The sequence below is a fragment of the Alexandromys fortis genome, unplaced genomic scaffold, assembly GCF_014885135.2.
Source record: "Alexandromys fortis isolate MF-2015 unplaced genomic scaffold, M_Fortis_MF-2015_v1.1 scaffold_13, whole genome shotgun sequence".
NCBI lineage: Eukaryota > Metazoa > Chordata > Mammalia > Rodentia > Cricetidae > Alexandromys > Alexandromys fortis.
This window is the reverse complement of record NW_026067908.1, coordinates 16,883,787-16,899,108: the sequence shown is the minus strand read 5'-3', so window position 1 is coordinate 16,899,108 and position 15,322 is coordinate 16,883,787. Positions and strand designations below refer to the sequence as shown.

Genomic DNA, 15,322 nt, shown 5'->3' with positions numbered 1-15,322 from the left:
TATAAATTGCATGCTAGATTGGATGTATTAACAAGCAGTGTATTGTAACAGAACCGGGATGATTTACGTTTTACCATTTAATTTTGATGTAACAATTTAAATCCCAATTCAACAAAAGTAAAGCACAAATACATAAAAGGAACAAGCAACAAAGAGTTTAGGTACACACAGGAGACTGTAACTTAATACTTAGTAAGGTATACAGCCCTATTTACATTTCCTCACTTCTTATGGTATTCTACGAGTTCTTCCCCTGGATTATCCCAAACAGTCAAGATTTTCTTTCCCTTACTGGAAAAAATTTGTCCCTGAATTAAGTCAGGAAACCCCATGGTTCTCCATACTGTTAATTTTGAGAACACTGCTCATAAATTTAAGCAAAGTCCTTGTAAAACCATATTTTTTCCATAATAAAAATGGAAGTATTGGCGCTGGGAATGTAATCCAGTGGGTAGAGCTTCCCCAGCATGCACCTGGGTTTGAGCTAGCACCACAAAACAAACAAAATCAAAACGCACACACATACACCAACACAAATACACTTTTTAAAGGCATTGATCTGGGCACGGTGGCTTTAATCCTGGCACTCAGGAGGCAGAAGCAGGCAGATTTCTGAGTTCAAGGTCAGTCTGGTCTACAGAGAGTGCCAGGATAGCCAGGGTTACAGAGAAACTCTCACGAAACCAAAAGGGAAAAGAAACAGCACTATTTCCTCCTTTGTTTTAGTTGCTAAGATATTCAGAGACAAGCCTGTGGCTTCCTGTTTAGAAAGCTGCATCGTGGCAAGTGCTCTGTGCAGACAGCATAGAGTACCCTCGCCTTTACCTTCCCATTATAACTTATTCTATTATATTTTCTTTTGAAAACAGAAGTATAATACCATCTTTTAAAGAAAGCTGATTTGAGAATTAAATGACAATGTATATAATGTAGTATCTGGACCATTTTAGGGGTTAAAAACATTTAATTTCACATGACAGATTCTTGACCTTAAAGTCTGATATATGTTGCTTGCACAAATGCCTAATGAAAGTCAATGAATTCCAAAATCTTTTTGAGGCAATGAAGATGATCAACAAGTATACAATCATATCAAACCTGAAATGAAAAATAATGAAGGGCAAAAGAAATAATACAACCTGTAAAGAATGACCAAATAATCAGATATCAAAACTAGAACGAAAGATGAAATTACCTCATAGAGTGAAAGAAAATTAGTTTTCCTAACGCATAATCATTTAAGGCCTCAGTTGTCTGAATTGATATGTATAACAGTTTACCAATTTGCTTCCTTCATCTAAAAATGGACCATGAAAGTTGATACTTTCTATTTACAAATGGCTCAAGAAATTATTGTATATTTTTTCAATTTACAACTTATAACAAACTAAGTTAAAATTATTTTTCAAGTAAATACTAAAGGGCTTTGAAATGCGCTAATGAAAGAACCCAGCAGTGAAAGGAAGCGAAGAAGCTAATGCACAACATAGAGGCCAACTGAACAAGGTCTCACAGAAGTAGAGGCAGACTACATAAGGAAAAATCTGTGCTCTCCTGAGTAATAAAGGTAAGGAAGAAAAAGCCACTGTAATTGTGCTGTTATTCACTATAATTTTAATGTTTCTATACCCTTAAAAATCTGCCCCATTACACAGGAAAACCTCACAACCATCAGTGCAAAAACTTTATTTATAATTTGTTTCTCCTCAACACAACTTTGTAAGATCTGAATTTAACCCACAGTTCCATTTTCTTTCTTCTCTCTCTTTTAAATATCTGCAATCAGTCATGTAAAATGTGAAGAAAAAAAAAAAAAGGACCCCCATTAATCAGTTGAAAACCTCAGCTTCCCTTCCCCAGTGTTACAGCAAATTTAAGATAAGTCTACAGCATTCGCTTACTTTAGCTGGCTCTGATACGGAGGCATACTTTTTTATTTGAGAGTCAACACCTAAGGACTTGGCTAATTGTATAGCATTCGTATCATCACTGATAAGTGTCCCAAGAGCCACAAGGAGTCTAAAAGTGGCTTCTAGGTCTTGTACAACTTCCAAGATTGTGCTAATTACTGACAAGCACTGAGCTTTCCCCTCAATGTTATGGTCTTTATGGAAACAAACAGAATAGTTCAAGGTCAATGTAGCCAGAGCAATATGAATGTTCTTATTGCCCCCTGATTTCAGTTCTATTGCTTGTGATATCAGTGATTCCCTCTGGGACATCATGAGCTTTTGTCCTGCCTGACTAACAAAGCAATTGCAAAAAGTCCTAAGAGCAAGCAGCTGGTTTGCAGGCTTTCCTTTAGGGCTCAGGAGGTTGATGAGATGGCTGCTGAACTGATCTCCTTCTTTTTCACCGCAGAAATTCTCATTCACACTGGGATGTTTAATTGATAGCCGAAGAATGTCAAGTGCAGGAAAGACAATGTCTATTAAAAAGAAATACTCATTAATACATATGAAAAATCTAGAAAATTCCTTATAGTTATTATTCAGTTTTACTTTATTTTCCCACTACAAAATGACCATTTATAGGAAATGTGAAAAATGTTTTTATATTTATATAAACTAGGCTATATGCTTCAAAACTGAGATAACTCTTAGATTGTCTAATAGTCTGACATAGCAAAATACTCATTAATGAGATGAATGACTGAAGTAGGGAATCTAGCTTTAAATATCTGGTAACCAAGCCAGAGAGTTAAATTTTGGAAGGAGCTTTGTAACTGAGTGCTGTGTAGCTGCCAAGCGAACATTTAATGAACAATCTTATTGCGAATGTAAGGAAACAAGACATTATATGCTCCATAACATAAGGACAATCATGTGTAAAAGATCTTCACATACACTAGAACAAGAAAACCTTAATAAACTAAAGTCTTAATTATGGCACTCAAAGGAAGTATAGTGACAGAACACAACAGGCAGTCAAAGCGAACAGTTAAATCTTAAACATGGCTATTTTGTAGTAAAGAAAAATATTTTTTCCTCCAGTAAATGTCATGAAAAATAAATCATGGGCTTGAGAGATGGATTCGTGGTTTGGAGCACTTGCTACTCTTGTACAGGACTCAGGTCCAAGTTCCAGGACCCAAATGGCGACTCTTAACTCCCGTGTCTGGTGATCTGTTGCCCACTTCCTACCTTCACACTCACCAGGCACTCATGTGGTACCCATACACCTGTGCACACATGACATTCATACATGTAAGATTAAATACATTTCCAAAGATTTTTAAAAACCATGAGAGGTTCTTTTGGTTTTCAAAAAATATGATAATGATATAAAAGGTAGAATAATAGTAGATGCTTTTAATATGTAGTTAATAGGTCACAAAGAATTTCTAAAGGTAATTATTATCCCAAATAATGAAATATAAAATCTCAAACATTTTAATTCTAAAATAATAGAAATTCTAAAAGAATTTCTGATTTCTGATTGATTATGAATGTTCAATTAGTCAATGGAAATAATTCAAACTAGGAGAATCCAAATTCTAAAACATTCCTGGTTCCTAAATTTCAGTTAAGGTATACCGAACATACACCATCGGAATCTCATGGGTTGTGACTAACAAGATTATGAATGATAGTGATGTGGCGAGGCCTTTCTGCATAATGTGCATAATCTCAATTACAAATACCCACATTAACTTTTAGTTAATCTAGAAGTATCAGCAATATTGGCAGAAATAAAAGGTTCTTAGTTAAAATTTGAAGATACTTCTTACCTTCAGGCCAGTTGATGGCTTTCCACAAAATATGGAGTTGCTGGGCTGTTGGCTTTTCTGAAGAATTATTACAAATTAGAGATAGTATCTTTTCGAGAAGTACCAACTCATCTTCAGTTAGCTTCTTGTCTTCAGGTGCAGTTCCATTAAGTTCCTTTAGCTTTCCTAGAACCCAAAACCAATCTTTCAAAATTCTCTATCTGAACTTAGCCAAATAATACATATGCCATTTTCAGGAATGCTCTCCTACACAGTAACACTCTTCTCAGCAATTATCAAAACCATCAAATGAGGTCCATGAGCATTTCTGTGTAGAGTAGGAAAGGCAATCGAGACCCTCAGATCCTGCTTTAGAGCCACTCTGAGTGTTTTTCAAAGCAACAGTTATGTATGTATGTATGTATGCATGTATGTATGTATATTCAAGTATAAGTCATTTTCCATTTCCCCCAAAATTTTAGTAACTTAAAATATTTAATCTATTATTTTTATATGTTGTATGATATGTATGTGAATGCGGGACATACATGTGCCTATGGTTTGCACGAGGCAGCCAAAAGATAACGTAAGCATCAAGGCATCAATTCTCTCCTTTTACCAGATTCCAGGGATCAAACTTAAATCATCAAGCTTGTACTTTTACCGACTGAGCCACCTCACCAGTTTCAAATTTACAAATCTTTTTTTTAAATTAAAAAAATTTTTCTTTTAATTTTTTTATTTTGTGTGCATTGGTGCTTTGTCTGTATGTATGCCTGTGTGAGGGTGTCAGATCCTCTGGAACTAGAGTTACAGACAGTTTTGAACTGCCTCATAACTGTGGGTGCTGGGGACTGAATCTGAGTCCTCCGGAAGAGTAGTCAGTGCTCTTAGCCTCTGAGCCATCTCTCCAGCCCCTAAATTTATAACTCTTTAACAATCACAAATGGACTTTGGACCTATCTCACTTGTATTTGGCACTACAATTTCAACATTGCAAATTAATGAAAACAAAATTTTGAGAAATGTAGAAAACAAGAAATCTCTTAGATCTGTATAATTAACAAATGTTTAAGTGTGTGTATACTTTTTAGTTCAAAATATTACCTATCAATGCTATTTGTAACAATAATATAAAGAACAATAATGAAAAAATCTCTGCCTTATGTCAAGGTACAACTGTTATTTCAATTAATCTTCACCATCAGCTTTGTAGCAAAGGGATAAAGTAATTTAGAGTTCAAAATTTTCCCTTTTCACTTTAATTTGAGAAAAACTGACAGAAAAGCAATCAGAGTAAAAACAGTGTATTTTTCTCTTTCTCTCACCCACTCTGCTCCCCTGTGGCCCCCTTCCCCAGATAGTTTCAATATACAATTCAGGCTAGCCTTAAATTTGTACTCCTCCTGCTTCGTCCTCCCAAATGTTACAAATACCCGAATCTATTTATATTTATCATTTTGAAAGCTTGACTTTACTCCATATACAAGAAGCAGGGTCCACAGTGAAACAGTGGAAAGGCACGGAGGTCAGAGGACATGGCGTTTCCTCCGTTTCCTCCATTCGAGTACCGACTGGCTCTGTCCACAGGGCATTATGTTTTTTAATTGAAAATAGAATTTTTCCATATATTCTGATATAGCTTCCCCACCCCCAACTCCTCCCAGATACTCCCTACTTCTCCATCCATCTAAATCCACACCCTCTCTCTTTAGGATACAAATAGGCATCTAAAATACTAATACTAGGCCTATCGCCATGGCTGCCTACAAGCTGGTCCTCATCCCGCACAGCGAGAGCGCCTGGAACCTGGAGAACCGCTTCAGCGGCTGGTATGCCGGACAGGCGTTGCGAGATGCTGGCTATGAATTCGACATCTGCTTCACCTCCGTGCAGAAGAGAGCAATCTGGACCCTCTTGACAGTCCTGGTTGCCATTGACCAGATGTGGCTGCCAGTAGTCAGGACCTGGCGCCTCAGTGAGCGACACTATGGGGGTCTGACTGGTCTCAATAAAGCAGAAACTGCTGCTAAGCATGGTGAGGCACAGGTAAAGATCTGGAGGCGATCTTACGATGTCCCACCACCGCCAATGGAGCCTGACCATCCCTTCTACAGCAACATCAGTAAGGATCGCAGGTACGCAGACCTTACTGAGGACCAGCTACCGTCCTGTGAGAGCCTGAAGGACACTATTGCCAGAGCACTGCCCTTCTGGAATGAAGAGATTGTCCCCCAGATCAAAGAGGGGAAGAGAGTCCTGATTGCAGCCCATGGCAACAGCCTTCGGGGGATCGTCAAGCATCTGGAGGGTCTCTCAGAAGAGGCCATCATGGAGCTGAACCTGCCAACTGGCATCCCCATTGTCTATGAGTTGGACAAGAACTTGAAGCCCGTTAAACCCATGCAGTTCCTGGGAGATGAAGAGACGGTGCGGAAAGCCATGGACGCTGTGGCCGCGCAGGGCAAGGCCAAGAAGTGAAGGCGCGCAGATAGACTTCTGCCCCGAGACCCTCCTCCCTGCCTGTCTGCCTCCTGCGCCCTTCCCAGCACCCGTCACTGACTCCATGTTTAGGATCTTAAGTTTAAGTTGTAGCTGCAGATGGGGACCCGTGGCTCCCATTTTGTTTTAGTATTTTATCCCCTGCACCCACTCCCTTCATAGAATCTAGTCAGAGTAACACCTCTAGGGTGCAGGTTCTTGGTCCACATCCAGGGATGGCTCCCTTCTAGGAGAATTGAGAGGTAGTAATTACAGTTTTCTTAGTCCTTTGTTTACAAGGGTCTGCTTTAGGAGGTCAGGGAGGAACCATGCTGTGGCCTGACCAGTGAGAAGCCTGTCCTGCACTCTTCTGCAGTTAGGTAACTGGGGGCTTTAGTCATTCCAGTGGAAGGTGAAAGTAGCATTTAAAAAATGAACTACCTTCCTCTCTGAACCTAAAGGAGCTGCTGGCCCCCGAAGGTTGGGATCAATCCTGTCAAGTCTATGTGTTACATTTACTTTTACAAAAACAGAAGTACATATTTATTTATCAGTACACAAAAACCCCTCTGAGGTTTCTAGTGGTGATTGAAATAGTCTATTTGGTCACCAGAAAATAAGCCATTCCTCATATCAAGTGGGATAAACTCCTTGTCCTCAAGGGACAGGAGCGTCTCTTATTGTGTGTTAGGACCCCTCTGCCTTGTCTTGTAGAGGTGAAGTGCCCCTTGATCATGTCCAGGGTTTTGTCTTTCGCTGTCTGAATCATGTTCCAGCTGCTTGACCCTACCATGTGGGTCCAGAACTTGTTTTGGGCATACTAAATCTTCTTTTCCAGATCAGTATAATAAAGGAGTGATGTTCAATAAAATAAAATACTAATACTACTAATAATAAGATAAAATAAAAACAAACACAACAAGACAAAAGAAGGAAAAAGAAGAGAAAGAGCCAAAACAAACAGCCCTCAGGAAACACATATAGGAACTCACAAACACAAACACATAAAAACACAAATCTGGAAACCATAATGCATATGCAAAAATAAAGTTTTAAAAAAAAAGCCCTGAAAAAAACATCATGAAACAAAGAACCTCCAAAAATACGACTGAGTTCATTTTGTGTAGGATACTTATTTTTAAAGGTCAGACTCTAAAGTGGGTTATGGTAGTACGATGCTTATAATCCTAACACTCAAAAGGGTGAGGCAGATAGACCAGGAGTTGTGGACAAGCTACATAGTAAAAAACTGCTTTAAGGGGCTGAAGAGATGGCTCAGTGGTTAAGAGCACTGACTGCTCTTCCAGAGGACCCAGGTTCAATTCCCACCATCCACATGGCAGCTAACAACTGTCTATAACTCCAAGATCTCACATCCCCACACATACATGCAGAGAAAACACCAATGCAAGCAAAATGAAAATATTAAAAAAAAACTGCTTTAACATAACAGAAAAATATTATCTTTAATTTTCAAATATGCCACAATGTAACTCATTTATTTTCACACACACCCCTCCTGCAAAACCCTCAAGAGTTTGAGGGTAGAATTTACATTTCCCCTAAATAGATGCTTTCTATTAGTCATGATAAGCATTTATCTTGTATTTGTACAAAACTCTTTATAACCCAGAGGTTAAATTATCAGACTGTGGTCAATACAGCGGGCTAACAACTGCCTCACCAGAAGTCCCTATTCATTTAGGAAGCCAAATCCTTGCACATGTCAAGTGGAGGAGAACATCTCTAGCTATTATTAGGTATGTAATAAAAACATTAATATAGACTTACCTAATATTTGCATAGGGTTTGCTTGGTCAAAGGTAAGAGCTTCTTTTTTGGGGAAATAAATATTCACCGTTTTAGATGCCGCTGAACGGTAGGCACTACTTCCTATTTAGAGGAGATCATGAAAATTATAACAAATACTCAAAATGAGATTTTTTTCCTAATTGATGACTGTGTTCTCACAATTACTTAGATATGTAATTTTATTTCAAGGCATGAAATAAAAACAGCAAGCCACCTCCAAACCATTCACAAACTTTTGGATACTGCTTATATTTATCAATGTAGTAATTTCTGGCTCATAAAATGGAAGTAAAGATTTAGAAAGGGGCCTATCATATTTCCTAATTTTGTTCTTAAAATTCTACCTAAAATATTTTAAAAAGGTTTAGTAACAAGGATAAAACTTCATTCTTGTCTTAATTAACATTCTGGTAACTCTTTTCTCATGTCCTTCATTGCTTATTTAAAATACAGGAGTCAGTCTCATCATTTTCTATATCTTTATAAATTATACTTGTTAATTAGATAACTCAGTTATCTAATGATTAATAAAAATGGTCCAACACAGCCAGATGTGGTGATGCACACCTTAAATCCCAGCACTCAAGAGGCAGTGGCTGTCAAAGTTCTTTAAGTTCTAGGCTGGCCTTGTCTACATAGCAAGTTCCTGAACAGCCAGGGTTACACAGAGATCCTGGGACAAACAAACTATCACAAATTGAAATTGAAATATTCAGTGGAATAAAATGACCTCAAATTAAAATTTCTTCAATTAAAACTGTCTTTTGTTGTTACTTATGTTTATGGACACTTTTAATGCCAGCACTTGGGAGGCACACTATGAGACAATGTCTTAAATTAACAAAACCAAAACAAAAATCGTTTGCAGCACCAGGGAATCAAAGTTGGAAGGCAGGATGAATTCTAGGTAATAACTCAACAAACCAGGCTAAGGCCTAAGAAGTTTCAATGAAAATTTTAAAATCTAAAAGAAAAAGAAATTTAAAGTACCTACCTGTAAATGGATCGACTCCAGCTATGGAGGTGCCCATACCTGCAGAACCCGGCATGTAACGACCAGCACCTACAACGCAGTAATACTCCTAGTGAGCAAAGTACAGATCATAAAGCCTAAGTCATTGCTTCCTGTAACACGATTAATAACAGCCCAGAGACAGAAACTGGGGTTCAACCTAAAGGTCAGAAAAGCAAAACAGCCAGCCACTGGTTCTTACCTCTACCTCAGTCTGAAATGGTGATCCTGCCTCCAGGAATCTCAGAAAGACACTGTCTGTGAGAGCTGTCTCCTCCCATTTTATATTCATCCCAAAGGCCGGGATTAAAGGTGTGTGTCACCACTGCCTATTCTGAAAGGCTGATCAGTGTGGCTGTTTTACTCTCTGAACTTCAGGCAAGCTTTATTTATTAAAATACAATGAAATATCACTACAGCTTCCTTACACTAATGATATCACCATCAATCACACTTCAAAATCACACACACATGCTTCTACAGAAAAATGCTTATAGCCGTGTTTGGGATAAAGGAAGGTCGGATAGGGGAGCAGGGAAGCACACATCTTAATTAAGGGAGCCATCTTAGGGTTGGCAAGAGATTTGGTGCTCCCAGGTGCCCAGGGCGATGTCCCCAGTTAGTTCCTGGGGCAGCTGAGGACAGAGAACCTGAAATGACCCTATCCTATAGCCATACTGATTAATATCTTGCATATCACCATAGAACCTTCATCTGGAGATGGATGGAGATAGAGACAGAGACCCACACTGGAGCACTGGACTGAGCTCCCAATGTCCCAAGGAGGAGCAGAAGGAGGGAAAATATGAGCAAAGAAGTCAGGACCACGAGGGGTGCACCCACCCACGGAGACAGTGGGGCTGATCTATTGTGAGCTCACCAAGGCCAGCTGGACTACGACTGAAAAACCATGGGATAAAACCGGACTCTCTGAATATGGCGGACAATGAGGGCTGCTGAGAAGCCAAGGACAATGCCACTGGGTTTTGATTCTACTTCATGTTCTGGCTTTGTGGGAGCCTAGCCAGTTTGGATGTCCACCTTCCTAGACCAAGATGGAGCGGGGAGGACTTTGGACTTTCCACAGGGCAGGGAACCCTGACTGCCCCTCAGACTGGAGAGGGAGGGGGAGAGGAGTGGGGGGGGGGGGAGAGGAGAGGGGGGAGGGGGGAAAAGGGAGACGGGGAGGGAAATGGGAGGCGGGGAGGAGGCGGAAATCTTTTTTTTTTTTTCAATAAAAAAATTATATTTAAAAAAAAAAAGTGCCCACTATATTTTCACTAAAAAATAATTCTTGGGGCTGGAAAGGTAGCTCAGTGGTTAAGAGCACTGTTCTTAAAACTACCGGTAAAGAGAAAGTCATCATCTATATATTCCTCAGGTCCTTATACCATTTAAAATGTAATCACATACTCAAAAGAATTCCTTAACTGCCAAAGCATATAGCTTGAGAGTTGGCTGTCTATACACAAGGTGCAACTACTTGCATCTAGGTGATGACTTTATTCATTAAAGAAAGGATTCTCATCAAGAGAAATTTAGAGTTCCATGACACTGACCTACAGTTATAGTGAAACAATCTATGGCTGAAAAAGGGTCGTAGGTTTATATTCCCATGAGTGCTGGGTTTGGAAGGTCACTGGATTCCATGAAAAGTCATGAATCGCCTGCAAACTGGGTATATTGTCCACGAACTCTACCTCAAGATTCAACAGCATTCAAAGAAATATATTGATACATTCTGAAACTAATCATTAGCTTGCCTATCTCAGGAAGTAAATGAATCCTGAAAACCTCTAATGACACTTTAAGAAGCCACTAATAAAACTCAGATTAGGAACAATGATCCTAGACAGCTGGGCAGAATGTCTCCTTCTAGGCTTAGTCAAAACATGCATGAGGAACATCTTGATTGCACTGCTCCATCCAATATCAAAGACTCATATGGCTCCTTCTTCGCCATGACTTATGATAGTGTCTTGCCAATAATAACACTGGCCCTACACCTTAGTTAGAGGACTCCCCTAGTATCTCATTTCATAGATTTAAAAAAAAGCCCAGAGGAGTTAAAGAGCTTGCCAATTTCTCACAGCAAGCATGTGGTAGAGCTAAGGTTGGTCCTATGGTCATCTTACATTAAATACTCTATTTCTAACTACTCTGCTCTCCTTGTTGGAAGAACCACTGGAGAAAACAATGTTCTGGTTACATGTACTTTAAAATCATGAGAAAATCTACACACTGTAGGAAAAAGCAAAAATTATAAGTTAAAGATCTATCAAAATTGAAAATAAACGTAAGGGAACTATTATTGGATCATATCTCCAAAATGTAAAGACAATATATAATACAAAATGTTATATACCAAGCCAATATATCAAGATTATAGTAATGAAATGCATCCCACCTGTGAAAGGATCTGCTGTCTGCACTGTGTTGGAAGGTCCTGAAGAGCCTGGAACATAGCGACCACCACCTATCCATGCAGAACAATGGAAAAGCTCAAGTACATTAAAACTGATAAACAGCGCGGTATTTATGCTAAAAGAACCAAAGTTTGGAAGAAAAAAGACCAGTAGCAAAGCTGTCACATGACAGAATGATAGAGATTATAGCCAAATAGCTTACCATTGCACAGAAACTAAAATTTCAGTGGTTCTCCAAGCACACTTCCTTTCCTTTTAAAAATGTATATGCCACTCACAAAGAAAAAATTAACTTTCTTCAATGTAGTTTCACTGGGGATATTAACCACGTCTGAGGACAGGCCCCACACCCAGTAGTAAATGGTTAACACAAAACAAACTCAATTGTATTTGCATATTTTTGTAGACTTTTTTGTCTTATGTTGCTTTGTTTGTACTTTTTTCCTGGTCTTATTGGTGTTTGGTTTGTATATTATGGTTTCCGATTTTGTGTTTTCATGGGTTTTGGTGTATGTGTGAATTCTTATGGGTTTTGTTTGCCTATTTGTATTCTAAAGACAGAAAGAAAGGGCATGGAGTTGTATTGAGTGGAGAGGCAGGGAGGATTTGAATGGAGTTGGGGAAAGGGTAGAATATATTTCGCGAAAAAAAAATTATGTGTATATATATATTTTTATACCTGCATGCATGTGCCTAGGGTCCTCTGATGCATCAGAGCCCTTGGAACTGGAGTTACAAACAGTTGTGAGCTGTCACATGGTGCCGGTACCAGAACCTGTGTCTTCTACTAGAGCAGTAAGTGCTCTTAACCACTGAGCTGTCTCTCCTGCTCCTAAGTGTAGTTTCTTAACTGACACCAGTTTGAAATGTTAGCCCCAGCACATTCATGTAGAAATAACTGAAATCAATATATAGAATTGTAAGCGGCAGGGCTGGAGAGATGGCTCAGAGGTTAAGAGCATTGTCTGCTCTTCCAAAGGTCTTGAGTTCAATTCCCAGCAACCACATGGTGGCTAACAGCCATCTTTAATGGGGTTTGGTGCCCTTTTCTGGCCTGCAGGCATACACACAGAATATTGTATACATAATAAGTAAGTTATATATATTAAAAAAATAAATAAACCTTTAAAAAAAATTGTAAGCGGCATGTGACCTAACAATGTATGTATGGAATTCCTATTATCATTCCTGTTTTACTAGGATTCCTGTGGTTGCTGTTGCATGAATACCACTGACATTAATGTTAATCTTTTGGAAAGCTCTGGGTTCCTTAACTCACATGTCAAAGAGTGCACAGTGCTGAGAATCTAGCAGGAAATATAACTGTAACTCCTGACATCAACTGATGGAGAGAAATGCTACAGCGTATGAGGGCAACAAAGGAAACATTTTCACTGATGTGCACACAAGCACAGATGTGTGAAAATTTTTTAGTACATATACACGCACGCACACTCACACAGGTGCACCCCCCAACACACACACGCAACTTATAAAGTTAGAATTTAGAAGAACAAAACAAGCCGAGTGGTTGCTAATATCCCAGACAGAGCCAGGTGTCTAGTTTTACAGGACTACAATGTGTTCACTGTTTTGCACCATAGTCTGAAACAAGAAAATATCCAGGCACTAAGTATGCAGTCTCACCCACCCTTCTCTTTATGCTAAATCCAAGTATTTGGAGGGTTAAACCATTTATGAAATTTGAAATTTTGAAATTTATGCCCCGGCAATGCTGAAGTATACATGAGAAACCCACATATGGTGGTTCTGTTGAACTTATCCATATTGAGTTTCATGGTCTAAGTTGATGAGGACAACTGACCAGGTTCTGAAAATTTTGATTATGTTAGTTCAACTATGTAAATAGGCAATGGATTCTTACACTAGAGTGAGAGAAGAGAATGTGACGATCATGTAGTACTTGTGAGGAAAGAAAGGAAATCTATCCAAAGAAGAATTTGGAAGAAGGGGACATGGGAATTTTATAAAACAAAAAGCACTAGCACATGAAAAACACGGGTAAGAAGAAAAGGAGACCACAGAAAAATGCCTGGCTAGAATGCGCAAGGTCTTTCCTGAACTTAAACCCAACTATAACACATGCAGGCACACACAAATACATGCATCACAAAAGGAAGATATTAACTGTAAGTATCTATTTTAAAATTTTACTTAGAAGTCTTGTTCAAAGAAGAGACAAAACATCCTACTTCCTCTGTACCTCAATTTTCTGGATCCAATATGTACAGCAATACTTCCTGGATTATAATTTATATGCTAGCAATAACTCCTAATCCCATTAATGTCATTTTTATTACAGGTAACATTAAATTACAGTAATAGAATACAAATCACACGATCAATCTCTGCCTTAGAGTTGACATACATCTATCAAACCTCATATGAAAACACCGTGATGGTTTGAAAAAAAAAGAGTCCCCATAGGCTCATGCATTTGAATACCCAGTCCTCAGTTGGTGGTTGTTTGGGAAGGATCAGGTGTGGCCTTGTTGAAGGTGTGTCACTTAGGGCAGGCTCTGAGTTTTCAAAAACCTCACACAGCTCACAATTAATTCTCTGCCTTGTGATTGTGCCTCAAGATGGGAACTCTCAGTTACCGTTCTAGTACCTGCTTGCTGCCATTACTTTTCACCACGATGGTCATGGATTTTAAGCATGAAACTGCAAGTCCCAAAGAAACACTTTCTTTTATAAACTGCCGTGGTCACAGTGTCTTATCACAGCAACAGGAAAGTAGCGAAGATAGCCATAACACACATTTTTAAAAAGCCTAGAGCAGTTGGGAGGCAGAGACAGACTGATCTCTGAGTTCAAGGCTACTTAGCCGGTCTACAGAGTGAGTTCCAGGAGAGCTAGGGCTACATAAAGAAATTCTGTCTCAAAATAACAACAAAACCTAAAAACCAACCAAATAAAATAACCAGCCTTGGTAAAGTGGCTTGAAAAGTAATGGCACCTGCTGGCCAGCCTAAGAACCTGAGTTTGATCCTTGGGAAACACCTAAGAGAAGAGAACCAATTCCTGAGGTGTCCTCTGACCTCCATGTGTTATGACTTATGTATGTCCACAAACATCTGCCCACATACACACAAATTAATTTTAAAAAATCCAGTAGAAAGTTTTTACTTTAAAAAACAGAAACTACAAAGTCTGGGAGTGTAGCTTAGTAATACAGGCAAGCATGGTATGGATAAATTCCTATATTTGAGGCTTATCACCATAAAAAAATAAAAGCATATCTTTAATTTTTTATTTCAAATTGTTGAATCAAAGTATCTTAATTTTATTTAGTTTACTGGGAGGTTATATATCTAATTTTTTTGGTTTTATTTATTTTTATTCTATGTGCATGAATGTCTTGAATGCATGTATGTATGTGTACTACATGTGTGACCTGTACCTGTGGACATCAGAAGAGGGCAATGGGTTCCCTGGAGCTGGAGTTACAGACGGTAGTAAGCCACTGGACTGGGAACTGAATCTGGGTGCTCTGTAAGTGTTCTTAAGCAGTGAGCCATCCGTTCAGCCACTATATATGTATGCATGTATGTATACACATGTATATGCATATATGTATATTTATAGATATGTGTATGTTCATAAATATTTTTATTTAGTGTTAATTCTGAGTTTAGTGTAGACCTGTGTACAATGGGGGTATGCACGCATGTGCTATGCCTGCAGAGGGTATTAGTTTCTCTCTGGAGATGGAGTTTTAGGCAGTTGTGAGCCTTCTCCTGTAGGTGCTGGGAACTAAACTTGAGTCCTCTGAAAGAGTGGCAGTAAGCATTCTTAACCGCTAAGCCATCTTTCCAGCTCCACAAAGATATATTTTGAAAGAGAGTAGTTTTATAATTG

General features: G+C 38.8%; 2 protein-coding genes across 3 annotated transcripts in view; one reads left to right on the top strand and one right to left on the bottom strand.

Moving 5' to 3' along the window:
- Nucleotides 1-1,670: 1,670 nt before the first annotated feature.
- Plaa (phospholipase A2 activating protein) overlaps nt 1,671-15,322 on the bottom strand; it is a 39,856-nt gene continuing 26,204 nt past the window's right edge. For both annotated transcript variants that reach the window (XM_050136272.1, XM_050136273.1), the window contains 5 exons: nt 11,422-11,490; nt 8,997-9,065; nt 7,982-8,083; nt 3,731-3,895; nt 1,671-2,428 (listed from right to left, as the gene is read on the bottom strand). In XM_050136272.1, the coding sequence (XP_049992229.1) occupies nt 1,863-2,428; nt 3,731-3,895; nt 7,982-8,083; nt 8,997-9,065; nt 11,422-11,490 (971 nt within the window). In that variant the 3' untranslated portion in view covers nt 1,671-1,862. The remainder of the gene's footprint in view (nt 2,429-3,730; nt 3,896-7,981; nt 8,084-8,996; nt 9,066-11,421; nt 11,491-15,322) is intronic.
- Nucleotides 5,453-7,081, top strand: LOC126497977 (phosphoglycerate mutase 1-like). The gene has a single exon (XM_050136278.1). The coding sequence runs from the start codon at nt 5,468-5,470 to the stop codon at nt 6,188-6,190; it is 723 nt and encodes a 240-aa protein (XP_049992235.1). The 5' UTR covers nt 5,453-5,467; the 3' UTR covers nt 6,191-7,081.

What these genes read in the sequence shown, in the direction of transcription:
- LOC126497977 (XM_050136278.1), top strand. Translation starts at nt 5,468, where the DNA reads ATGGCTGCCTACAAGCTGGTCCTCATCCCGCACAGCGAGAGCGCCTGG.